This window comes from Corvus kubaryi, unplaced genomic scaffold (genome assembly GCF_017639235.1).
Source record: "Corvus kubaryi isolate FWS band 111438036 unplaced genomic scaffold, C.kubaryi_AGA036_p1.0 split1-131, whole genome shotgun sequence".
NCBI classification, from domain to species: Eukaryota; Metazoa; Chordata; class Aves; order Passeriformes; family Corvidae; genus Corvus; species Corvus kubaryi.
Window position 1 is genome coordinate 13,690,019 of NW_024582073.1, and position 27,633 is coordinate 13,717,651.

General features: G+C 40.3%; 1 protein-coding gene and 1 long non-coding RNA gene across 4 annotated transcripts; one reads left to right on the top strand and one right to left on the bottom strand.

Annotated features, from left to right (window-relative positions):
- SLC34A2 (solute carrier family 34 member 2) lies at positions 1–20,894 on the bottom strand. Of its 3 annotated transcripts, XM_042053552.1 has the most exons (14): positions 20,530–20,894; positions 20,384–20,439; positions 14,572–14,686; positions 14,332–14,469; positions 13,733–13,861; positions 12,703–12,846; positions 11,993–12,104; positions 10,728–10,923; positions 9,913–10,008; positions 7,411–7,531; positions 6,554–6,721; positions 5,061–5,177; positions 4,848–4,972; positions 1–3,511 (listed from the first exon to the last, which is right to left on the bottom strand). In XM_042053552.1, exons 3-14 carry the CDS (start codon positions 14,675–14,677, stop codon positions 2,936–2,938), a joined length of 2,028 nt encoding a protein of 675 aa, XP_041909486.1. In that variant the 5' UTR covers positions 14,678–14,686; positions 20,384–20,439; positions 20,530–20,894; the 3' UTR covers positions 1–2,935. The 3 variants fall into 3 exon arrangements, with proteins under 3 accessions (XP_041909486.1, XP_041909485.1, XP_041909487.1); XM_042053551.1 differs by lacking the exon at positions 20,530–20,894 and having other exon boundaries at positions 20,384–20,516; XM_042053553.1 differs by lacking the exons at positions 20,384–20,439; positions 20,530–20,894 and adding an exon at positions 19,687–19,869.
- Positions 17,816–27,509, top strand: LOC121676693. The gene is made up of 3 exons (XR_006020537.1): positions 17,816–17,990; positions 25,819–25,901; positions 26,793–27,509. It is a non-coding gene; the product is annotated as an uncharacterized LOC121676693 (long non-coding RNA).
- The last annotated feature ends 124 nt before the right edge of the window (positions 27,510–27,633 follow it).

The window sequence follows — 27,633 nt, forward strand, 5'->3', positions numbered from 1 at the left end:
TATTTTTTTAAACTTCTCTTTATTTTTACATTCAATGCATGAGGACAGACAAGATGAATATTCATGACAAAATATAGACATACTGTCCTTGAAACAGTTAAAGTGTTTAAGAGTTTAAAAAAGTGTTTTAGAAACATTGTTTTCCAAAATTTCTCATTACAGAAAACTCAAATCTTTTAGAAACATTGAGTTATTGTGCATTAAGCCGTATTATGAAAGTCTATAGGTGTTTTCCGTCTTTGAGAAATCTGTCTCTGCATTACTAACAATCTTTAAGTAGCCTATTGATGGAGCCAACAGCCTCCATAATACACAGTATACACAGTTACAAACAATTGAAAAGTTATATTACAAAATATACAGTAGTTCCTTTTTACATTTTTATAGATAAACATTGCATAGTTTTCAAATATGTAATATATAATACAATCATAAGCCTTTTTCTCTATAACTTATGAAAAATTCTGTACACTCAAACAATTATAAATAAAGTGTAAATATATTTTAGTAAGAGTGTGGGGGGAGTGTACCAGGATATATCGTGCTGTCAAGTATTAAACAGAAATATTTGTTGGAATCTGCTTAACACAATGGCACAGTATGGCCTGGAGCAAGGAGAGGAGGTCATAGGGGAGATGTTACAAAGAGGAACCATAAAGTACTGATATCTCTGACAATTATTACACTGATTCTTTTGTAAGAATTGCTTTTCCCAAAAGAATTGCTTTTCTTGACGGCTTTACTTCAAGAAGCAAAATAAGGTGCACGTTGTTTAGGAAATGACTAAAAGTAGACTAAAATGTTTCCTCTTTCAATGGGTGGTCAATGGAAACTTTAAAAAACTTGAAAACAATTCTGGATATTTTTCTCATATTTTTCCCAATGAAAGAGGGCATGAGAAATGCACACTGGGATTTAAAGGAGCAGATTCAAAAAGCATCCAGAATTGTGAGAATAAAATGAAGAAGAATTATTGAAAATATAAAAATTCCACTTTAGAAATGAGATGCTGACAAAATTCTGTTTCAACTATATGAAGGATAAGGAAAATAACTTTAAAAAGAACATTTGACATAATTCTGCTCTTTGTTATTGCACTCCAAAAGAGCAGAATTATACCAAAACTAGATGTCTTTGGAAATTCACTCTGATTCTAAGCATTTTGTCACTGGCTCACAATTACAGAAACAGTCAGAATCTCAGTTTGAATGAAATTTGCAAATACATAGTTTGCCAGTTTTAATGTTAGTTTTAAAAAGTAAATTAAAACAATTTTCGCTTCTAAAATGCATGTATTTACCTGATTGCTGAATTTAACTTACTGAATTCCAAGCTCTACAGAAAACAACTATTCGGAAGTAGTTGTGTTCTAGCAGCACTGAGTGGCTGTGTTACGCTAAGGGTCTTCTCAGCATTTTCATTACACATTTAATTTAAAATTCAGCCACTTAAATGGGCTTTAAATGATGCTTGATTTACAATCAGCCACCTAAATTTTTTTGTAACGTTAGTGATTGGACTTCAGATATTATTCCATACTCACTAACATCTAAGCTATTGAAGACCAGCAGAAGTACTGAGTGCATCTTTGAAATGATCTTTTTCTGACCTTGGAATTATGCCTTCTGTCAGCCCATGATTCAGAGCAATCTCACAAGCATTTACTAAAAAATAAATAAAGATAACATTTGAGCACAAGCAGCTTCCTACCAAGTATTGCACTACCTATGGATTTGTTAGACATTGTAGTGACTAAACTCCTTATGGATTTTATTTGGGATTTGGATTGCTACATACAATTGCCAGTAAAATTCACATTATTTCCAAGCAGGGCGGTTTGGAGCACAAAGGGGTGGTGAAAACTCCTTTCTCTCCAGTAAACGTTACCAGATGTCCTGTGCTATCCATAATCTGCTCTGCAGGCTCCCTCTGTTGTAGGTCTAAAGCCAGTCTCCACTGCTACTCTGAAAACTCCTTCTGTGGCTCAGGCAAATGGAGCCACAGCTGCACACAGATTTTCTGGCATCAGCCCAAGCTGGCATAGCTCTCTCCTCTCCTACCCTGGCCACTTGTCCTCCTTCCTGTACCATCCCATAGTTGTGGGATTGCATGGTGAACAGGACTGAAGAGGACCATCTAGGGAGAGGAACGGCCGCACAATCACGTCCTCAGTCAGTCAAGAGCTTTGGTAGCCAACTGATGTCTCCATACGGAGTGCTTAACCTTCAGCAGCCAGAGGGAGCAGCAATTACTTTTATAGTCTTTAGCCTGAGATAATAAAAGATTATAACCCCTGTCTCCACTGTCAGAGGAGACAGAGAGGGCTCCAAATGGGCTTATGTGCACCCTTATGCCAGAGTAGGACTACCAGAGATTCTGAAGGATGTCCCACCATTTCATTTTCCTTCACACACAGAATAGATTTTGTCTATTCTAGGAAAGCTACTGTTTTCCATTTTGACCACTGCAGACAGGCCAATGAAAACATTAGCATTCCTTCCCCCCCCCCCCCTTTTTTTTTTATTTCCAGGGCTTTTTAGGTACTTTGAATTTCTGCTGAGTCAGTAGGTCAGAAAGGCTATTCTACAAATGCATTGTTTATTTGCTTTTTTAAGTTTGAATTGATTGCCACTTCTTTCATCCCTCTCTTCATGGGACTACATCAGGATTTCTTTTGCTTGCTACTGATAACATTGGAGGAAGGTACCACACAGTAGATCCTCTGTGAGCAAATCTGTCATTAGCTTTGCAACTGAGCATAGATTTTCTAGGGACTCTGTCAAGCTTGTTTAACTCCATTCCTTGACGAGTGATGTATCACTGGCTTCAGAAACCTAACAAAATGTTCACTCTGTCCTCAGTGCAAAGTCCAAGGTGGTTTTGATGAGCCTGGCTGTCCTATGCTGTATCTCTGCTAATATGCATGGATCCAGTACTATAAAGCTGTGTTGTTTGTGCCTGTTTTGTCAACACAAGCTACAGCTGGTGCCCTTCTTCCACCTCTTTCTTCATCAGCCATTGCCATGGTGTTTTCATAAACTTCCATAGTTTTTAGCTGCTTGTCTTTGGCACCCTCCTGTTCAGCATTGACTTTGCAACACTTGCAGAAGCCACAGCAGTGTTTCCCACAAAAAGCAAGTGAAGACATAATTATATTGTCCCAGGGCTCTAGGGAGTGCATCCAGAGAGGTAGGAAATCCCAGTTTTGGAGCTTCTCAGGCAGCGAATGTGGCCGCCTTTTCTGCATAACGTTAATTACAACCACAGCAATAAAAAGAGCAAACAGGGGAAGGCAAACACCCAAAAGGACTGGCCAGCCTGCCAGTGACAGACCAAATACAAACAAAGGGAGAAGAAAGAAACAGAGGAGAAGATAAAATATAGCAAACCATCTGTACTGTGCTGTTATGTTTCCCAAGGTCTTGCACATGCGGATTGGCAGGCGGGTAAAAGGTATCGGATAAAACAGAATAATCCCAGAGACATTGAAGAAAAAGTGGCACAAGGCAATCTGAAAGCAAAAACGTGAGAATTTCATTAGCTAAAATGCCTTTAGATGCTCCTATGCACATGATAATTACTTCCATCTCTCAGGAAACAGTACTGTTGTCAATAAGGTGTGGGAACCATGTGAGAATTGTTCATTATTGGGTTCTGCATCCACAAATTTTCAATGAAAACATGGAAAGCACAAATTTGATAATGCACACAGGTTACAGAGAAATTTTTAATAGTACAAACTTCGATTTTACAAAAACTAGCTCTAAGTTTGTAAGGCACTGAGGAGATTCCTGGAGGGGGTCTTTGTCTTTGGGTCTTTATAATTTTTTGATTCACACACTTTAAATATTTGGGGTTTTTTTAAATTAGCATTAAAAGGTGCAGACTTGCTAAATCTTAGAAGTCACTTAGAATAAGAATAATTGAACAAAACAGTACATTCCCTGCTCACCTTATCTTATTTTCATTTTGTAAGTGTTATCAGACTAAAGTAAATATGAAAGTACAGGGGTTTTTTATAAAGTGCATTATAAAACCAGCATGTTATCATGAAATCTGAGCTTTATCAAGATAGCATCTTCTCATGATTACATCTGTTCTATCATGCCTGAGGACAATAAAATGACTTCTGTAATTTTCTTGATTTATTTTAGCTAGTAAAAACATTCATCCTATTCACCAAGGAAACGTCATTATCTTTTCACTCTTTGATGTAGAGCATTCATTCAAATGTTATCTGCTGCCAGGTTCTATACTGGGTGGAAAGTGGGAGGCCAAAGCCAGGCTTCCTACTTTTCAAAGAGTTTGAGGCAAAACTGAATTCAATAAAACCCACTCAAATTACATTTACCATGAGAAAAATAGATGCCATGATGCTCACTGCAACATCAGGTAGATAGAGAGCTTGCCAGCTTAAGGATTGTGCAGCCTTCACTTAGGTTACAGGAGTCCCTGTACACTGCATGAACTGAGTTAGGGTCCAGAGAAGGGAGCTTACTGAAGGAAGTCAGTAACCCTCAGAGGGTTGTCAGTATGTGGGCACTGAATTCCAAGCTGCAAAGACCCCACACTCGGGTCAAGTAGCCTCCTCTGTCTCAGTTCTGAATCAATTCACTCAGATCAAGACAATTTATGACAGCAAGATTGACTATATATTGACGTTCTGAGAATGTTTAATGCAATCTTTTTGCTCTAGCAGTTGAAGTGAATACACTGTCATTAACAGCACACACAAAGTCAGGCACAACATGAACGGCATATTTGCATCACAGCCACTTTTGTCAGGTTTTTCTTCAGAAAAGTTACAAATTCTAAATGAAGTCAAGAAAGCATTGTTTTATACTGACCTGTAATGAATATTTTAATGTACTCCCTGGACTTGCTAAAGCTGCAAGTATAGCTGTTGTGGTTGTGCCAATGTTGGCTCCTAAGGTAAGAGGATAAGAGCGCTCAATGCTTATAACGCCAATGCCTACAAGAAAAGAAACAGGATTGAGTTGGTTTCAGAATGATGGAAAAGATAAAACGTGGGGATAAAGAACACAGTATTTACAACTTACCAACAAGGGGTGTAATAGCAGATGTGAAAACAGAACTACTTTGGACAACGAAGGTCATACCAGCCCCTGCAAGCATAGCCAGGTATCCAGCAAGCCAAGTAAAAGGAAATGGAAAATCTGAAAATTAGAGGGAGAACACTGCTGTTAGCATAACAGAGTGATCTATGTTACTGCTGTGACACAGCAGTGAAGACTGTTAAGCACTTAAAATGTAGATATATTGTTTGCATACTGGGTCTCAAATGACCATTTGGGGTCAGTTCTACTACTCTGATTTATCCTGTTTGCTGTGCTCCTTCTATAGTCTTGCACCACTGGATACACTTTGAGGTGGATACTAGTCTAGGTAGACATTTGTCCTGACCAGGGTAGCATGTGTGTTGTGATACAATTAGGTACCAGAAATGTTTCCGCAGAGGTCAACACAAAAGCTTCTGGGCGTCTTGAGAGCCTTGGTTTCAGCAACCAGGCACCCACTGCATGGATCAGATCTTCAGAAAGCTTTGAAGCCATCCTGAGAAAACCAAGCTTTTTGTTTGTTCTGACTTGTTTCAAGCAGATTATCTCCTAGAAATTCACTTGTTAACCCTTGCAAAAGACAGCTAATTACACTGATTAGGGAAACTGGGCACAAATGTCCCCTGTAGTCTGCATATTTATGGAGAGAGCTGAGAAGTGAGGACTTAATCAGTTGGGAAGACACAAAGGAACACAGAGGAGATCCCAAATTAAATAAGCAGTGCATGTCAACTGTTTGCTTTCTACCCCTTGTTTTTAATTTGGGCAGTGTTCTTTGCCCAGAAGACAGCTTGGGGACCACTTCGTTGCCTTCTGTGTTTCTGTGAACCCTCACTTCAACCACAGCCTGAGATCTGTGCCAGGATTGCTTTTCTCTGCTACAGTTTCTAATCTCTCCATTCAAGAGGGTATGAAGGAAAAGCAGCCTAGTGAAAAAAAAACCCCAACATTTGCACTCAGTGGATCCAGGCTGAAAGAAACACCTGGACAGCACAGGGAAAGACAGAAAAATACCACTATTCAAGGCTGCCTTATCCTACTGAAGAGAGAGTTAGGCAGTGGAACAGGACAAGATCATTAATTACTACGAACTTCTTTCAACTTACTTTAGAAGGAATACACAAGCCCTGTGCCAGAGCAGGCAATCGCAATCTCAGTACTTTGATGCTATCTTTTGAGGATCGGAACACTACATTTCTAACAGCTAATCATTATACAGCTAGGAACAGAGCCTGGACTTTAGTCTCTAATGCTGTTAATCTGCCACATTTCTCAATCAAGATGTTCATAGATTTTTAAACTAAGGAAAAGGACATGCTTGGGAGAAAAAAATGTTGAGCAGTGTGCATGATTTTCATTCAATAGTATTTTCTTTAGCTTATTCTATAATATCTTCCATAACATGAGACATCAATAAACATGCTCAGTGTCCTTGTCATTCCTGAAAACAATCCTCAGGAAAAGCAGATAGTTACCAGTGTTGATTGTCTTCTTGATAACACTTGCCACTTGTCCTTTAAGCACAGAGTTTAATAGCTTAACAATCATTACCAAACAAGAGCACAGAACAAGCAGGGACAAAGCCAGAAGGATGAGCCCAATGGCAAGATCAGGCAGGTCTGAGTTTACAAAGAGGTGTTGGCCTGAAAAAGAAAAGGAAAATGAATTAGCATACCCACATTTTTGCCCAGCTCTGGTTTTCATTCACGCCCCTAAGAAAATGGGACCAAAGCACACACAGCTTGAGGGCTTGATGCAAAGAGGGAAAATGCCACCTCCCTTCCTCCCCAAAAGCCATGTCTGAGTGAGACAGGAGGGGCACTTCTGTGCACATGCTTATAAAATACACAGCGGGCTCCCCTATGGGCAGGCAGGAACTAGGTGACAATTTGCAACGGAGAGGAGTACAAAGGCAGGAGAAAATTTGGGGTGCTTCAAGCTGCATGGTGGGTCAGCTTTGCCCAGAGTTGGCTGCATGCCTGAGAAGGGCTGTTGGAAGTCCTGCAGGGCATGCACAGGGATGGAGATATCCTAGCAACCATTACAGCAAAGTAACCGTAGCTCCAAGCCATCTGAACATCGAGGGTGACATGATACTGAAGACCTCAGTTACTGGTATCAGGGAGCATGGAAAGAGATCCTTCTGCAGCCAGATACCATGATGATGCTGGTAACTCCAGCTGTGCAGCTACACCAGCACTCAGGCTCCTCAGGCCATGTGTCTGTATGCAGGCGAGGGCTTCTGGATACACCTCTGAAGTGGTCTGTCAGCACTATTAGAAAGCTATATACGTTTGTAGAGATATTGCAGAGAGGTAGTTCTACTACTTACATTTACTGATATACTCTGTTTCAGTTATATTCTTGAGGGTCCATGTCTCATTTCCATCAGTCCAGCAAAAGTCAGGAGATGTGCAGTTTTCTGAAGGTGGAATTGTGACATTCTGCAGTGTCTAAAGATTGCCAGACAAAGCAAATAGTTCAGTTGTCTACAAGAGCTCATGTAGAGTTTTCAAATCTTACTACAACCAAGATTCATCAACTAAAAAGTCAAAATTGTAAGCTAGCACCACATTAATGACAAGGTAAAATTTTGCATTTGTAAAATAAATGATTGTGCTGTTACCCAAGTCAGTCAGTACAAAATTTAAAGATTAAAATATTCCCCAAATCTTCTACATCGTAATAACCATAGCACCAAGCCATTAGTAACTAAGGACCTTAACTACTGATGACAGGTTTTGTGGAGCAAGGTTCACGTTTGGCTGCAGCTGTGGGACAGTGGCGTTCCTTTTCCAGCCAGAGCCACATCTTCCTTGGTCAAAGAAAGACCTCTTTACTGACATCTCAATGCAGTTCATGGTCTGGTGAGTACTACAGGGCTGTGAGTCAGAATACTACAACACTAATGCAGCCTCACTTGCTGGATGAGCACCAGCTGCTCAAGCTGATTTTCTGTGCCTCAGTTTCCATGTCAGTAGAAACAGAAGTGCTGCTACTACTTTCGTTTTCAAAGTCCAAATGCCATCTAAGAGCTAATTACAAGCACTATGATTAGCATTACTAAATTAGTGAATTTCTGTTTATACCACAATAAAGCCTTTCTTAGAAGCTCTCCTAGCCTAGACATACTGCATTCTGACACCAGGTCCATAAATCCTTATGCTGATTAAGAAAGAGTTTGCTGACTGAGCTGTACTTCCACACGAGAGCAGCTAACAGCCAAATGGACTCTGAACCATGCTCCTGAACACGAGGTGTCTTTCCAAAGTGCTTGAGTGATTTTCTTTTGCAGAAATGGGGAAAGAGAAATCATATTTTTTTGCTGGGTACTGCATACTGACACCTGCATTTGTACTCCTCTCCAGATGATGCAGGTGGGCAAAATTGGGAATGGATCTAGTGCCCCCACATCTCCAGGGAGCACCAGGCCCGCCATCCTGTCATCCTTTATAAACACAACACAATCTTGTTTCTCACCTGCCTGAATTTTTTTCAAACATCTGAGTTTCAAAGCAGCTGCATTAGATCAAAATGTCTGTTTTGCTTTAAACATATGGGGTCTGCATGTATTTATCCCTGCCATAAGTCTATTTAATAATTTTTGCTAGAAATGAGTTTAACCCACTAGGAATGTAAATAATTTAAATTATGTTCCTTTTCCCCCACCAAGTTCAGGTGAAACTTCTGGAGGTTCCACATCTTTTTGTAATTTGACTATAAGCTTGGCCAGTAGGCACACAGCCAAAATATAGGCAAACACAGAAAAAAGTGCGTATCTAGAAATATACACGTCCCTCAGCCTACACTTTCTGTGTAGTTGCTTGTCTTGTGTAGGACTCAGGGGCCCAGAGCTCTCCAGCTGAGGGTTAGGCTGTGCCTGCCGGGGCAGTGAGGGGCACCGGGCCGGGGCTCTGGCCGGGCTCTGGCAGCAGCGCAGCCGCCCCAGCCCGGGCTCCTCGAGGTGAAACATCCAGAGCCTCAGCGGCGTAACCTGAGCGGGTTTCGGGTGAGCACAACCCTGCTCCAGCGCTATCTCCATAGGTAGCATTTCACTTCCCACCCCGACTGTCATTCAATAGGAGCTGAGCACTTAATTTCAACCTCCATGGTGTGTCCTAAAGTATCTTCTGCCCCAGGACTTCAGGAATTATTTTTCTATACATGCCAACAAGTAGAATACTCTAATTAGAGAATCAAAGGATATTTAATGTTGTAATTGCTAGTTAGCTGAACAATGCAAACCAAACACTCAGCTCCATAGTTTACCAAAATACTCATTGGTGTTGATCTGAGCAAGAGATTTCTCCAAGCTGCAGGGCTGGTTGGGTGAAGAGCAACAGGACACAGCCCCACAGAGGCTTTCTCCAAGGGCGTTTTTCCAAGAAAGCTGCAAAGAGCCAGCTGCCACTAGATCACCCTAATACACGTAAAACTAAAGCTGATTAGATCAGTAGATAAATGGTGGTTGAAACAATATTTTCTCTGGCCTATGTTGCAGATTTTTTTCACTTTCAGAAAGTTGGTAGGAGTATCAGAGTTTAAAGCCATTTGCATTTGAAAGGAGTAGAAGACTTGGCTCCAATCCACCAGTTCTGATCAGCAAGGGTCTGTACAGTACTGAAAGCAGTCAGGTCGAGGTCACCACTGGTGACCATCCTTAGTTTAAGTGAAGCAGAAACTACATTAAATTTTTTTCATTCTTTTTCTGCTGATAAAAACCCCACCCTCATTAAAAAAATCTAATTTCACAATCCTAGGACAAGGAGCATCAGCTACAGATCAGTAATATATTTCCTGAGGTACCTGACAATTAATTTAACATGATACTCACCACATTGGTTTCAGTGACACACCAGATCTTTACCAGGCTTTTGTTTTTTGCTGATTCATCATTAGTAGCAATTGCATTTATTACTGATTTATCAAGCTTAAAAAGAAGAATAAAAAGAATTTTAAAAATGCATTATTCCAGCTTGCATCACATACTTCTGTTCAGCTCTACTCAAATAACCCCCTTTGGAAGCTCAACCATATAAAATCTGCATGACTCTAATGCTAGAACTGCTGCCCAACAGGTAGGAGGGAGGTTACTCCCAGGAAAAAGGTCCAACTCTACATGCACAAATGCTGTCTCATTCTCCCCACATCATCCACTACCCCATCTCATCCTTTCTGTTTACTCAGCTGCTCTGACACAACTGCCTAGCTGTATTTACTGTCACTTCAGGTGCTGTGTGCATCCCCCTGGCCACTAGGTGCACATGATTATGTCCCATAATTTCAGTGTCATCATCAGGTGCTATGCTGATCCTCTGGCTGTGGCAGGTTGTCTCCACTAGTACTATCTGCCAGTGTCCAGGCAACAGGCATCCTTCCCATCCATCCCACATGGCTGCATTTGTCCTCACCTGCCTTCCCAGTCCTCCTAGCTAGGTCTGCCATCGCTAAGGTGAAATGTGGGGGAAATAGAAACCAGAAATACAGAGCTGGGGCTTTATGAAATGTGAATAAAAAGAATTCATCTGCTAATGAACTTTACCCCAAGGACACAGAGAAAGGAGTGGGAGGCCTTCTCATACTCAGAGCATTTTGATTAATTGTAACTGAACCAAGTAAGCAGCTTCCTTGAAATGAGAAAGAGCTTACCTCAATGATGAGCTTTGTAAAGGGATCTGTGATAACTTTCAGTAGCTCTGGGGCATCCTCACCACTTTCAAGATGAAAGGACTCAACTATAACATTGGTGAGATGGTAGAGATAGCCAGAAATAACTTCAATAGGCAACAGGGCAAACACAGCAAGCCAGTTAAAGAAATCATGGATTGTTGCCCCAGCAAAGGCCCTGCAAGAAGAAATTTTTTAAAAAGAGTTGCTTTTAATTAAACAAAATGTGTACAACATCAATTAGATATGAAATTATAAAAGAGGGGATGAAAACTATTTCAAGGTGGGAATAATTTAATTTCTGGGGTCAAAGGAGAAGGCTACTTTGTTATGGAGTGCTAAGTTGGCTCCACACTGTTGACCAACTAAAGAGCCAGACAGGTGAGTAAAACAAGAAAAACTAGAAAAAAGCGATCTTTAACATGAGGCCGCCAGGAGTACTTGTTTGAAGAAAGAAGTGGCTGTACAGCCTATATTTGTTTTGCCTCTCACCTGTTTTTGGTACATTTTTAATCCTCAGCCAGTCATTGCCTCCGGGACCTGTTCTCCCTCACTCCTGGGGCAAGAGGGCTTTGCAGCTCTCCCACATGTTCCTGCAAAGTGTTGGTGTATAGCCCCCTTCCATCTTCTCCTGCAAAGCCTGAGGAGCCACAGCTCTTCCCTCAGAGGCTTTGGCTAAGAGTATTTCAATATGCCCAGTATGCCATAAATGACAAGGTAACAAAGCCTCCGATCCCTCCCAAGTTTACTGCCCATCTCCATGAGCCATGAGCTCTCTCAGGGGCAATGGCAAGTGGCAGTCTAAAAGTTGATATCCAGAACACCTCATTTCTCTCCAGTTACCAGCTCTTGCTTAATGTAGACTTAAGAAGCCTTCAACATTGAAATCTCTTTTAAGGAAACCAGACTAAATTCATATAATATTAACTTCTTGTACAGCCTTCCCATAACTAAGATATAATAAAAGGTGGGGAGTATAGTGGGAGCACTTGAAAATTTATCCTTGTGTAAGATCACTAAAAATGGTGAATTCTTACAAACCCACAAAACCTGCAAAGGAACTCAATGTGTTTTTCTTCAAGCATATGAAGCCATATATGTAGGCAGCACTATACCTTTGCCATGGCCATGCTTGTGACTTTCTTATCTAGGAAGGCTGAATGGCTGTAGTAGTGATAGGGAATATAGAAGAAGACCTAAAAAAAAGGAAGAAACAATTTTCCAGCTCTAGAATTTAAGTACAATACCTTCTAAATTCATTCCTGTCCCCGGCTTGCATAAGTGCCACAACCGTGTTTGTAACCGAGGTGCCAATGTTTGCTCCCATGATGATAGGAATAGCTGCTCTAACAGTCAGCACTGGAAAGCAGAAAAGGAAACACTGAATGAAAAAGTCATCAGCAAGCTCTATGCTTCGGTGAAAATTTCTGTTACCATCAGTGAAACCCTGACGTGCCTTGATGTCGGTGGGATTAGCTACTCCAATCCAAACATGTTTGTTTCAATCAAGCCGTCTGGGAACGTGGCGCTCCCATAGTCCCCATGATCCCCACTGAAACTGTGGCCCATGGTTAGTAGTTTTCTTTCCCAGGCATTTGCCTACTTAGTGCAGAATTTTGAAATTATACCACAGAAACAATGAAGTCCAGTAACTGCCTAACGTGACAAAAGTATGCAGATAATTACAAAAATCAGTCATTCAGTGCCAAGGCTTCCAAAGATTTTCACTGCAGTTGTGGTCTTACTACTATTACTGGTACTACTACTACTAATATTAATACCATTATTATTACTTTTTAAAATTTGATTTTATATCAGGGAAACAGCTGTGAAAATCTTTTCCTACAGTCTCTATTCGTATGCCCAAAGCTTCTACAATTTGAACACAAGTGGGAATGTTTGCACCTGAGACAAGGTTTATGAGTGATCTCTAGGAAGATATTGTGAGCAGACTTACATGTGGAGGACACCATGCTGACCACAATGGATGAAGAAGTACTGGAGCTCTGGACCATAACCGTCACCAGAACTCCAATCACCAATCCCGCAACAGGATTCGAGAGCACAGAATCATCTTTAAATATGTCCCCTGCTGCTTTACCTATTAAAAAATATATATATATTCTCAGAGTGAGGGAAGTACAAGGTAATGTCCACAGAAATTATCAGAGTGTTTAATTAAAGATCATTAAGCCATTTAATTGATACATATACAACCATGTTTGCCATCCCAAAAAGTACAACGTAGCCCAGGGATCCAGATTCACGTCCTGGACTCTCAGCTTCTCAGCTATTAGAAAATACTTTATATTCTCTCATTTCAGTGATTATAAGCCCTGCTGAACTCTGCAGAGAAGAGCCACAGCCATCAGAGGAAAGACTGTAGGACAAAAAATCACACATACCTTGGTTTAAATGCTACTACTTGGTATTTTTTGATACTGAATTAAGGAAAATGCTTTTAATAATACTGATTAATTCTGTTCCTGTACTTTTCTGTGTTTGCAAAATACTTCCTCAGGAGCACACATATTTCTTCATAACCACTCCTGAGTCCATCACCTGAATTCAACACTTGGAGGTAAATGTAAAAAACACATTTCAATAGTTTTCATCTTTGAAGGTTTTGGGGGACATCTCAGATGCTTTGATCAAGAGGACAATTTTCCTATTTCACCTTGTTGAAATGTCTTTTACATGGGGTAGATTTATGCACAGATGTATTTTTGTAAACTGTCCCTAAAGTAACAGGAAGCTACTAGGAAATTGGGGCCAATAACCCCTACATCAACAGCTCTCTGGAATTTGAGACAGAAAGACCTTTTCAAACAAATGAAGGTCAATGTTCAATCAGAGCTACTTCTTCTGAATCGTTATCTCAACACATATGAAGAATGTTTTTGAAGAGTAAAGCTGTAATTAAGTGTCTCAGACAAAATTTACTGCCTTATTCATAATTTATTCTTGATATTTTAATATTTTCATACCTCCTACCAGTTGAAAAGCAGAGCTCAGTACATCCAGAGAACAGACGAACATGTAGAGTAATCCAAGTAGCATAATGAACTTCCCTATCCCATAGAGTACACGAATGATTTTTCCTTTTCTATCCAGTTCTGCAAAACAAATACATTATGTATAAAAAATCACTTGATTTTTTCTCTGGAATACTCTAGTGCACAAGCGGAGACAGTGGAGACAAAGACAGTGATGTGGCTCCAGTGTGTGATTAAACCCAAAAGAATGTTCTTAATCACATTTTAACTGCAGAAGCAGGTATTTTGTTTACCTACTTTTACCACAAAAAAACCTTTTTGGTATGTGACAAAACCCTTATGAAATCTGAGATTGACCCTTGGTTTTATAGTCATCCTACTGAGTAAAAAAAGACCAACAGGTGCCTGGATATAAGACTACATTAGTGCTGGACTGTTTTCCATGTATCTCCTTGTGTTTTGAGGGTAAGAAGCATGATTTCAGGATTTTTCTTAACTGACTAAATATAACATGCCCATTAAGTCTTGGAGGAAGTGAGATAAGTGATGAGAAAACAATGTAGGTAACTTATTTATGGAGAAATGGCTACCTGACCACTTGACCCCAGTGTCCTGCAGTTCCGGCAGAGCCCATGGATCATCTTCTTCTGGCCTTGTCTCATCTATCAAAGCTACTGTGGAAAATGCAGGTTGAATTTCCCCTTTATTTCCAAGTGAAGCCACATTGCCTGATGAAATAAAACATTAAAAAAATTGTTTAATTACTTACCATCTCCTCCAAGGATCCCCAAAACTTATTTACCTCTGTAACTCACGAGTGAGCACTTTACCTTTGTGATTTTCTCCTTCTTTCCCAGCCATGTTCTGGTTTTGTTTGGAAGAGTCCCCAATATAGTTATTGGTTTCAGGCTTCTCTACCTCTGGCCAGGGAGCCATGATCTGTGACTAACAAAGTAGTGTTGATTGAAATGCACGTGCAGTCAAAATATTCACCTCACAAGAGTGTATGTGAGAAATATGATAAGGATTAAGTGCAAAGGAGATGAAAATGAAATAAAAGAAATTTTCCCTTGAACACAAATTTTTACTAATCTTTATGAGTTATTCCTCTAGTTGGGAAATTGATTTCTCAATTATGTTTTAAAACACAATTTATTTATTAGTGTACACAATTAAAAAATTACTTCCATCTCACATTTGTACTTTCATACACTTTTAATGGTCATGAAAGCCAAGATTCCTCTGCTTTCCGAAAGGTAGGCATTTCTTCTCTTTAATTAATTTCAATTCCTTTCAGCAAGAAGTCAGAGAACTGTTTTACTTTCTTCCACCTTCTGGATTTAAGCAACTGCCTGGTGATTCAATACTTCAATACATAGATTTTTTAGCAAAAATTTCTTCCCTAAAGGACTGCTCGGTTTGGGTCATGAATGCTAGACACAATGCCTTGTTGCCTCTACTGGTTCATTCCGTGGAAACATGAAGAGGAGAATCCTGGACAAGGCGGAGGAAGACCCCAGGGTTTCAAGCTTGCTGAGTGCCTGGACAAGAGGACAATTAGAGACCAGTGGCCATTTGCTGGTCTGTATTTGCCTGTAACTCACAGCTGATGCTGCAAGTGAAGCTGAGCTGGTGGGAGCAAGGTCCAGCTCACCCATCTCACATAGGCTCTCTCTCTGAACCTATTCCTTCCCAACCCCTTTTGGGCACATTTGACATGCACTGTAATATTAATAAATAATAACTTTAAAAGTATGACATCACATGGCCAAATCCTGCCAGCACAGGCGTAAGCCCACATGATGGACCTAGTCCAGGCACAAGAGGAGGCCAAGCCTGGAAGAGTCCTCCCTGTTTACTTCACCAATATTGGAAGCCAGAGGGAGGGACATGAAGGAGGGGGAAGGTGACTATGGAAAGACAAGACAAATATGTACCACAGTACTTCTGCCTCTACAGACTTGGTGACCACATCCAAAAACTCAGTGGAAAGGATGGGAGAAGTAAACCCTGTCTAGGAAAGCCTCACCTTCAGGTCTGTCTTGTCCACCCTCTCTGCCACAGAAGTCAGTCAGTGCTGCAGGCAGAGCTGCCCCATAACCAGCACATCTGGCACCCATGTGTCTGAAACACTGGTCAGCACATTTGCCTCCAATGCTCCTCATAAACCAGTGCCCAACCTCCAAAAGTCAGAGTTGGTATCATGCTCCCGTAAACAAAGTTCACCAGCAGTTAGCAGTCACTCTAAGGGAGTATAATTAATCATTCATTTAATCATAATCCTTTATGTAGCTGATGGTGAAAATGTTTCGTCCCTGCCCACATCAGTAAGCCACACATCCTCCTCCTTTAACCAGGAAGGAAGAGACACAGACAAAATCACTCGTGTCTTACTGTAACACAGGTGGGTGTTGTTTTCTGGCACTTCACAAAGAAGAGAGTATCTCCCCTTCCACATTACCAGGAAAAGTTATTCTACAATTCCATTAGCAAAATCTATGCTTTTCACATTCTTTATCTGAGGTGTAAGACTCAGAGCAGCTCCCAAGATACACAAAGATCTTAGAACAGATGAAAGAAAGTCACTCTTGCTTGTTTCAACAAGGATTTCTATTTCCTTGAAGCAAATTCTTGCATTTTCATCCATGCCAAAACAACCTCCAGCCCCACCCAGACAAAAGCACCTCCATCTTGTTAAACAAGTTTCATTTATATATGTTCAGCATTTAAAGAGCTTTTTAAAAATAACTGCTCTACACAAGTGATTCTTAAGTGAAATACAATCATGAAAATATACTGGAAAGTCAGATGTGAAGCTGCAACTTATTCCAACCATGGAGACGCGGAATATGCTGGATGCTGCCATCCCTGGAGATGCCATCAGCGCTACAGCTCTTCTGTTACACTTAATATGGAAATGAAGGATTCAGCCTGCATGATTACAGTATGGAAACTGAGCTGATGCATTCAATGAAGAAACTGGAGCTTGAAAACTTCAGCAGACAAACAGCCTCTATGTCTCCTAAATAAACTCTCCCCATACAAGAATTCGGCAGAGCATTTTTCCATAATAAGCATCTCCCATGTTCCAGAGGTGCTCAGGATCCCACAGGTACGTCATGTATTATTATTGTTTATGCTTTATGTGATTAATCATCATAGAATGAGAGTTGATCACCTCTGTGGAGGAAGTTTTTTATAGGTATGTATATAAAGTTATTCATATGAGCCCTAGCCAACCTCTGATTTGAGAAAGTAGACCCGAATACTGGAGGCCTTTACAGCATTTGCCTTGAGCATTTGGGCTTGCAGAGGTATTACTAGAACAGCCCATGCTGTGTGAGTGGTATCAAGGACTGATGCAAGCAGACCTATCTATATCCTTGAAATGCTACCAAAGCTGTCAGATTTCACAGATCCCAGCTCTTGTTAAGAGGAACAGCTGAGAAGATAGTCGAGAGACACCTGATACTCTCTTTATTGGAGTCCTAGCCACAGCTACTTACTGTTAATTAATCACTGTGCTATAAAGAGAATCTACATTCTATAGTTTTCCCTTTAAGAATTCTTCCTTGGCCCAAATACAGACATTAACACCCTGAGAAAATGCTCAGAAGACAATCAGTGTGCCTTGGAGGAGCAGAGTACTGGGGTGGCAAAGCAACTGAATAGCTCCCTGGCAGCTCACACGTGCCCTTGGAAAGGCTGACGTCAGGTGTGGTAGAAAAGACCAACATTGCTGACGCAAGATATAAATGACAATGAAAACCCTAAGAGTGGTTTACTTTTGAGCATCAAAGACAACTACATGCGAAGGAATATATTAGAGAATGGACCAATGACAACGCACACTGCAACAACTTGCTGTGTTCAGCTGGACACACCAGTCCAGATCCAAAGGCAGGATAGCCACAATTGCTGGATGAGGTGCTGGAGTCATGAGCTCTGCCCACCCCCGGGCCAGCCATGGCGTCTCAGTGCTGTGCCTTGGCTGGCAGGACAGCCAGGGTGCCTGCACACAGGGTGAACTCATGGAGCTCATGTCAGGACACACGTTGGTGCTTTGGATATCCACCTGTTGGGAGCGGCGCTGAAACAGGACCTAATTTCCTCCTGAAAGTGGCAGGTCACAATATGCTATGCATATTGCAAAGGTCTGAAAACTAATGCCTATGCAAGATGTAATCCAGTCCATTTCAGTGAACCTCATGGCAAATCCTCTCACACCATCCTGTGTGCTTCTTTCGTTGTGAGTATAGTCTTTCCTTGCCTTTGGAAAATGCTAGCCATGTGTGACATCCTTTCTGACTTCAAAAGAAACTGAACCTTCCTCCTCCTAAGAGTGAGATAGACAAAAAAAATCAATGGCATTCAAATTCTGAAATAAAATGTGAGAGAGAAAAACTCAGAGCCAAAGCGGGCTCCTGTGGTTTTTATATCCATACTCTCTCACTACAGCATTCCAAAGAGTTAAAGTCTCTTGGGAATTATCTGAGTAACACTAGGTGTCATGCAGTTGCCCTATATTGCATTCCTCAGTGACTCACTGGGCTGTAACAGCTTTGCCTCTGTTGCAGAGCTGCACTCTCCATGCTTTGCAGCTTTAAATCAGAAACAGTTGTCAATGTGTTTGTTTTGCTGGACTTAACACAGAGAAAATGAACTACCACCTGTGTGTGCCCGGCTGGCATTGTTTGTACCTCTCCACCCATGACAGCTCACTGAAAGGCCACACTGTGCCTGACAGAGCTACAGAGCAGTAAGTCTTAAAGAAATCTCACTCCTGGGGAACAGACCCAGTCAAACCAAGATGAAATTAAAAGTACTGAAGAAAAAGCAGTATTTTCAAAACTAACTGATAATAACTACAACAACCACCAATGTGACCATACATGCACCTACAGGCTGCTTGAGCAGCTTCATATCAGATTTTGGGTTCAGCCAGGCTTTCCCCATTCTCTCTCTCTCTCTCCCTCTCCCTCCTTCTGTCTCAGCTTTTCTACAAAAATACATCACTTCTCCATCATTTACCAGAGCACTACAGTTTTTATCTTAAAAAAGGATTTATCAGCTAATCTGATATCCAAATATCTGACTTAGTAAATATGAATATTTATCACACTTAATTCATAGGAATAAATACCAAGCTACATAGCAGCCTTTCTTATATACAGTTTGAAGAAATATTGTCTTTTTTCCCCTCAAAATGTACCACTTGCAACATAGAAGCGCATTCTGTAGAGACGGGAAAAGAAAGCTCCGCAGCCAGCACAAACTCATTCAGTAGCTTTACATCAGCTGATAGTTTGCCCCAGAACCTGTTGCATGGTTCTCAAAGCCCCAGGTGCAACAGCACCACTAACAACTTAAATAAACACCAGCAATGATTCAGCCTTGCTAGGAACAAGTCTTGCCTTTGCTCTGGCAGCAGCCGCTTCCTTGGGGCTTTTTCTTTGAATAAGTCAGCAGGCTTAGCCAGGATGTAAACTTTCAACTCATGCAGTAGTAAAGGCAAAAAGAGATATGTGAAAGCTACAAAAACAGAGCACTCTGCTCATTTTTTATGCCTATGGATCTGTAAGACTCATTGCTCACAAGCCTAAATCTAACACATAGCAAAACTAAAAAGAATCATAAACTAGCAAAGAGAACTAATATCTAGGTATGTGCAGAGAGAGAACAGATCCCAAAGATTCATTTTTGACTTCATGACCAAGCAAAACACTGGACACTTCCACGGAGGAGCCAGGGCCAGGAAATACCAGTGAATTGCTTGAAATGCCTAGTATTTAAATAGACCAATTACTTTTTCAGAATAAAATGACATGAAAATTAATAACCCCACCAACAAGGAAATAAAATAGAATAGATCTACCTCATCCAAAAGACAAAATATATAGTAAAGAATAAAGAGAGGAAAAAATAATGACATTAAAAACACTTACTGATCTAGTGGAAGAGCTGATAATAAAAGTTACTGAGAAACCAGTTGATTTCTGCCTGCTGCCACATTAGTTGAGCAAACTACATTAGACTCTAATGTATTCCTTTTACCTCCGTGTATCAAACCAAATTAGCATAAGAAAATGTTTCCATCAAGAATAGCCTGACACGGCCATCGTGAGGCACACAGGCTTTACACAAGATCTATGCTAACACACGAACTGACCCTATTTCCTTCCAGTGTTTCATTAATCATATCCTAGACATTTTCCAGTATCCAATACCACTGATTACTGTGACTTAAAATCTCACTTCTTTTCAATCCAAATGATAGTTAAACCAATACTTTCTTTTGCTATAGGCAGTTTCTTTGAGGGGGCGGGGGGTGGCAGCTGCCAGCAAAATACCTTATTTCTTTATCATATTTCATAAAAATAAACCCAGCTAATTGTAGAAAAAAAGCACAGTTTGTTTTCAGAACTACATTTTTTTTAATCCCTTCCTTAAAATATAGACACAGTTAAAGGAAAACGAGGTGAAAATATTAACAACAGGATGACATTTCATATGCCATTCCAGTACCCCACATTATCTCTCTGTTGCCATTCCTTGAACTGCAAAAGCAGAGTTTTAGATTTGCAAGCTAAAAAAGTTCAAAAGAGAAGAAAAGAAAACTCAGTCTTAGTTGCTCTTACTTACCACGACTTAATTCCCAGACAATAGAGTGAACGGATCAGCTGGGCAGCCACTGAAACCTGCAATATATATAGACAGGTGTTGAGCAAAGTTTGCTTTCATCACTGCACACTAACATTCCTATTTTACAGTCCAGAGGCACTGCCTACCTGCAACTTAACGATCACAATAAAACTTTTTTTGCAAGCGTGGGCAGCAACCAGCACTGATAAAACTACAGGCTATTTCACACTTATTACATTCTAAAAAATGTCCCATCAGCATTTAAGTACAAGTTACAAATGTGTTCATGTGAGTGCTGGGGAACCGATTGTTCCAGCCTGAAAAATTGCCGTCCACCTGATCATTCAGTAATCTTTTTTCCAATAATAATTTTCCAAAAATATTTTGCACTCTCAAAAGTCTGTCAAAAGGGTGTGAAGGAGATGTAGTACTGTTATTTGTCTGTTCAGATACCTATTAATCTGCCTAAGAGCAGAAGAGAAGGAGAATCAGATAAAAAGTGGTGTAAGTAGGAAACACGTAAGAACTCCTTAGATCAGAGGATGGAGTTTCATTCTTATCAGTGCTCAGTGTTTACAATTAAGGCAAGCTCATTAGCATTTTGGCTGTGGCTCTACTTCCAAAGTAGATTTAAAGGTGTAAGGACACCTTTGATAATTGCATTCGGAACACAAGTGATGAAGACAAATAAATGACAAATAGATATGTTAGTCAATAAAACAGTGTGGTACTGTAGATTAGACAAAGCAGCCACCAGCACTGCTGTCTGTTCTAGTGCTGATCTTAACAGGGAGCTGGATCGGGGGGCTGCATTAGGCACTGAAGCTTTATTATTTTTGATTTTTTTCTGTTTCAGTAGGCAACTTACACTGAGAAAATAAACTGTAAACTTGCCATCTAACCAGCAGATCTGCTTTGTCTGCTTGTATGCAGTCATATCTCCCAGCAGCTTAGTGACTTAGTAACTTAGTAAAGTAAAACTCTTGCTTTTTGCACCTTTCAGTCCCGTGGAGATGCCCAGCCTTTGGAGCAGTGAGTCACAACTTCCCCTTCTCCTGAGTCGGCATCAGAAATGTTTAATAAGCAGTGACCATGAAAGCCTCTGCAGCCCCGTGCGCAGCATCACATCCTGGCAGTGGAACCACCAAGCACCTCCCCTGCCTGCAGCGGCTCTGCTGGTGTTGACCCCACTGCCCACACTACACTGGGCAGGGCTGATGGTGTAGCCCAAGGATGGAAGCACCAGCCCTGCCTCACTCTCCCCACTTGTAGTTTTCACAGACGTGGAAAGGATGAAAAGGAAACAATTTTTTCTTCTGTGTGTAGTGGAGAACTGTCCAAAAGTAGAAAGAAGTAATGGAAAATGGACCCAAGGTCTACCTTGGTGGTTCACAGGCTCAGGTTTTTTTAACAGAAGTGTACTTAAACATTACATCTAAAAATAGTAGGTTTTAATTGATGGCCTACACATAGGAAATCAGGTGAATCTTTCATTTGGAATACTGGTATTTCTTTGAGTTGTGGCTTATTCTCTTCTGAGTCACTGTTTGTGAAACCCAGCTTTTCTGAGTGGGAAGGTATGAGATGTGCACATTTCAAGTACCCTGTCATGGGTCAACCAGAGCATGGTGATGTCTTCTGCAGCATTTTAATTACAACATTTGGATTGCTAAGCACAATCCTAAGTGCTGAGCAAGTTAACATTTTAGAAAGAGAAAGATTCTATATCAGACCTATTGCAGTAAAGAAAAAACTTTAGGAACGAAAAAACACTCACTCACACAAAGGCAGACAATCTACAATCTGTCTTTGGAAGTCCAGGGTGAATCTTCTGCAGAGTCACTCTGGAAGAGCCTCCATAAGAAGCTTGTCACAAGGGTTGAAGGTGGGTGTTATTTGTCCCAGAAGTTTTCCCTTCATTCAAAATCAAAGGAGAAGAGGCTCATGTTCTTCCCAGAACACCAGGGCAGTCAGAGTGATAGTCCAGAGTGCCTGTCATGTATCTGGCACACATTCAAAAGATGCTGCTGCTGCTCAAGAAGTATAAGGCAATGCTCTATCTTCCCACTTCAGAGTTTACTTTGAAAAAACTGACCTCATTAAAAAAGAATATTTTGGATAGGAAACACGTCATAAATCAAAGCAAGAAAGCAAATTTCAAGGGTCCTGGTTTCCTCTAACAGAGGTGCTGGATTACTCTGCAGCTATTTGGAATAATACCTGTGAAAGTCCAGCATTTAGCAGGAAGTGCAAACACAGAAAATGTCTTAAATACAGAAAAAGAAAAAATTCCTCGCATGTGCAAATCCTGTGAGGGGTGAACTCTGTCCAATCACTGTTACATGTTGCAAGAAGTTATGACACAGACAAGAAATATATCTACAGAACAGACATCTGTGCTACAAGCTCTCTTACAGATCTCCCCCACAAAAGGGATACCTGCTGGGCAAGTGTCAACTCCATCCGTCTTTAAGACCCAGGCCCTAGTACAGTAAACCAAGTGCACTTAAGTCACAACTAAAATAAAAATAATTAAAGAGAAGTAAAAGAAATGGCCATTTATCCTGCAAAGGTGTCAGTGCTGTCCAAGATACATATTCACTAACAGTAATACTCACACGACGAGGTTTGCACAGATTCAAAAGACAGCATACATGAGCATGGCTCTCAGCTAACATCAGGAGAGAAACTCTCTCTCTCTCTTACATTTTAATTTAATTCTCAATATTCCACAAATTCAAAGAATGCACACCTAAACAATGTACATTCAAAAAGGTGGGAATCTAGAAAACCACCATATGGCTCTTTACCGAAGAGAACATGTATTGTTTCCATCATTTGGAAACAACAGTGTCTATTTTATCTTGTTCAGAAACCTTGAACAAATCTAGTTGTCTACATTTGGGAACAACATGAGTGTAAGTCAGCCTTCCCTCTACGGATATGTAAAACACAAAGCCCAGATCATTAAAGAGAGAGGCCAGTGCTGATTTCAATAGGAATTATAGCCAAAAGAGTTACTTGGTTAAGGACTTACACTCATTCAGCTGAAGAACATTTTCCTTGTTTGTGTAGTTACCTGGAAAAATTTAAGTCTCAGCTTTATCTATTGTCTGAAAAGTATTCTTCCTATAGACATTTTAGCAGTGAAGTTTATTAATGAAAATACCCAGTCAGATGTGTTTTGTGAGTATGAACTTCCATATTGGTACACAGCTGGGTATTTATTTAGAAACAGTATTTGTAGCAGACTTTGAGCCTGGCATTATATAGGATGCTTTGATTTTGGAACAGAGGGTAAGTGCTACAACTTTGCTGTTCACTAATTAATTTTTTTCCCATTAAGAAGAGGAAAATTTTCTTTGAAGGAAATAATTGGCTTTTAGCTACCCTAGTACTCTTCTGCTTTAGGTGGCTATTACTGCAATTCATACTCAGAACTTTTTTTTCCCCAGTATTTCTGCTATAGTTGGGAATAGTAAAGAATAATTCCTAAATCTACTTTGACAGGAGTAAGAAAACATCTAATTTAATGTATAAAGAAGCTGGATCCTATCACAAGGTTCTGTGTTACAATACTGTGCATTTCATCTTACACGAGTGATTGATAGGCAAAAAAATTAATGGAGTTACAGTAGTTAATATACTTCCAGGACTGAGTAATGAATAAAGTCATAAAGAGACAGCATTCAACAGAACTAATGCCAGGAATGGAAGGCGGAAATAAAATGTGAATTGAAGGAGTCACAAAGAGAAAAACTACAGGAAACGCTTTCAGACATACAAAGGAAAAGAAATACTTCAACACAGGAGAAATAGGTTTTATGAAGCAATAATATGGCAAACAAGTTTAGATGAATAGAAGTGTTTGAAAGGAAAGAGAAACTCTCTTTTGATCTTGTAATAACTGAGCAGCTCTTTCAGTATAGAATGACTTTATTCTCATTACCACCCAGTCTCAAATTTTTTTGTCAGTACAAATGCATCCTTGGGACATGAGTTAAGGGGGTTATTCTGTTCATATTTTCCATGATAGCTGTGTTTTCATTAAAGCCACTTATTACAATTGTTTTTATTGTTCTTGAAGTATCTTATTTTAACGTCCTATTTAGTTGATGTTTTGCTACTAAGATACACCGTTCTCAACATTTGCTGACATGTAAGGGACTGCTCTTGTGGAGCCTGCAGTCCAGACATTGGGGTGAGGGGTTCAGAGCAGGGGCAGCTCTGCTTACCCCTGCAGCAATCAGGCACCACAGCTTCTGACTCTCTTCCAGGGGAGGCATGGCCAGAGGCAACAAGGCACAGGCTAAAACAGGGCATGTGAAAAAATAACACCAACAGTAGCCTGCATTTGATTTCAGCAAGAATGCCAAAAATGTGGATCATATCATTTGCTTTGACCACTAAATCCCAGAAAAATTTTTAAAACTGTGCTTACCATAGCTGTTCTAAACTTTTACTTCTTGTCTGGAGTGTATAACTAAAAGGTTTAACTAAAGGTTAAAATAATTCATTAAAAAACAATCTCCAAAACAAAGACATGGTGATGCTTTGGCATCAGAAATTTTTAATCACCAAAGAAACCCAATATTATTCCCCTCCTGCTAACCTTTCCTTACACTTTTTGTAGTCCCTCCCCTTACCTTGCCCCGACACCACACCCCTCTTTCCCCACTCCTGTTCACTCTGTCAACCAATCTATATTCTAATATAGCAGCCTCTGGTTGCCTCCCACTTTGGACACATATCCATGAATGCACATAGCATCTTCCCAACAAACAAGGAACAGGGAAGAGGAGGAGAAGAAGTGAAGGGAAATGTGAGAGCTCTTAAATAAATAATAATTATTCACACTCTTAGGCAAACCTTAATTTACAGATACAAGTGCTTTGGAAAAGTAAGTGGTGTTGGCTCCTTTATCGTTCACAGACAGTTTAAAGATACATTTAAGAAATCCATTGTTTTTTTCCTACTTGATTTGTTATCTCTGGGCTGACACTGGGCATGGTGTTGCTGGTAGCAGGACAAGCAAGTATAATTACTGGCAGCCAGCTGAGCATGTCTGCAGAGATGAGAAGCTTCATCTCACCTTTCCCAGCTGTGCACTCCTTCTGCGCCTGCGTTGTGCAGCCTGCTGGCCTCCACATGCTGCCTATGGAGCAGCTGCTCAGATTCCACAGCCACACTTACTTATCTTCTCCCAAAATGAGTTCTGCCAAAAAGACAGATTTGAGGACATAAAATGAGGATTTTTGACAAAATAAATAGTCTCCCAAGAACACACTACTCATTCAAAGGCCATATACACTAACTCTGTACAAAAAATGTACATTCCAAATAAAGTATTAAACACCTCAAACTACAGGTGAAAACTTACAAATTATTTCTTCAATGACACTGTTCTGTGCTTATTGTTGCAAAATGTTTGACAGTATCTCCTTTCTAAGCCTTCATGCATGAAAGAGCTTTTGGACAACTCTAAGTGACTTACCTAAAGGCAATCTGCTGGCATAAGGTAAGAGAACAAATCTCTTTTCTTTGAACTTACTTTCCATACAACTAATTGTCCAACTCACTAATTCTGTACAGGTCATTAAACTAGATCTGCAAAATTATCACCAAAATCAAAACAACTGGTATTTAATAAATATCAAATACAGTAACTTTCCTTAATCTATAGTTCATAAGTAACTGCCCGTGATTATCATCTAATACAAAGGTCTTTGAATGTGTCTGGAGAAGGGCAACAAAGATGGTGAAAGGCTGGAAGGAATGTCCTGTGAGGAGCTGCTGATGACTCTGGGTTTGTCCACTTAGGAGAAAAGGAGGATGAGGGGTGACTTCATTGCTCTCTGCAGCTTCCTGAAGAGGGGAAGCAAATAGAAAGAGCGAGCTGATCCCTTCTCCTTGGGATCCAGGGATAGGACACATGGGAATGGTTCAAAGGTGCACCAGGAAAGGTTTAGACCGGACATATGGAGTAATTTCTTTACCAAAAGATGGTCAAACCCCAGATCAGACTTCCTAGAGAGGTGGTCAATGCCCGAGGCCTGTCAGTGTTTGAGAGACATGTGGACAATGCCCCTAACAACATGCTTTAACTTTTGGTCAGCCCTGAATTGGTCAGGCAGTTGGACTAGATGATTATCGTAGGTCTCTTCCAACTGAGTCTATTCTATTCTATTCTATTCTATTCTATTCTATTCTATTCCAGGATATTCTATTCTATGCCGGGATAATCAGGAAAGGAATCCAAGACAAGTCAGGTGTGAGGACAACCCTCTCCTGTATGAGCACTGCAGTAATTTTCTTACTGCATTAGGCAAACTAGCCTTGCTGCATAGTTGTGAGATCCTGCAATTAGGAGTGTGCCAAACATCATAAAAATTGTCTCCTTCTTTCACAGCAACTTCTCTCAGTGATGCCTGTGCCACATAAACAGTTTTGATCCAGTCCTGCTGTCAACCATTAAAACTGTGGATTCTTTTGGAGGATTTTATTCTTGGAAACATGACATTTTACATTGTGCAAGAACCATTCCCACTCTCCTTGCAGTATAAATTGGATAAAAGTCCTCAGCCTTAAGTCACACATGAAGAAATGCAAGGCTTTTTTTCTTTAAATACTATCCCCAGGACTTTCTATAGACTTCAGGTGACTGTCTTCAAGATGTATGCAATGAGTGACTTCACTAGACTAAGAAGACATAGCTTCTTTTAAACTTTTGAAGGATGAAATCTACTATTAACACACAATTACCATTCCTATTGACTCAGAAATGTAAATGTATGTGTAAGGCATTATATTGACCAAGGCATGCAGGCAGTAGCTGCTTTTTAATTGTTTACAGTTCATCCTTTTACACAAATATTTTTAGCTTTATAAGGGGTAGTTAATGGAGTAAGAAGACCAATACTTGCTTTTACAAAGGAGAGCTGTAATAGACACAAGGCAAACCTGAAAAGGAACCCAAAAGAGAAAGCAATTTTGTCTTGTGCAGGGTTTTTGCTGTTTGTTTCCCTTAAAGAACAGAAAGTGATGTGCTTTTATTGCAGTTGTGTCTCTTTATATGGAAAATCACAGAATCATAGAATGGCTTGACTTGGAAGGGACCTTAAAGATTGCCTAGTTCCCACCTCTCTGCCCTGGGCAGGGATACCTTTCATTAGACCCTGTTTCTTAAAGCCCCATCCAACCTGACCTTGAGCACCTCCAGGGATGAGGCATCCACAGATTCTCTGGACAAC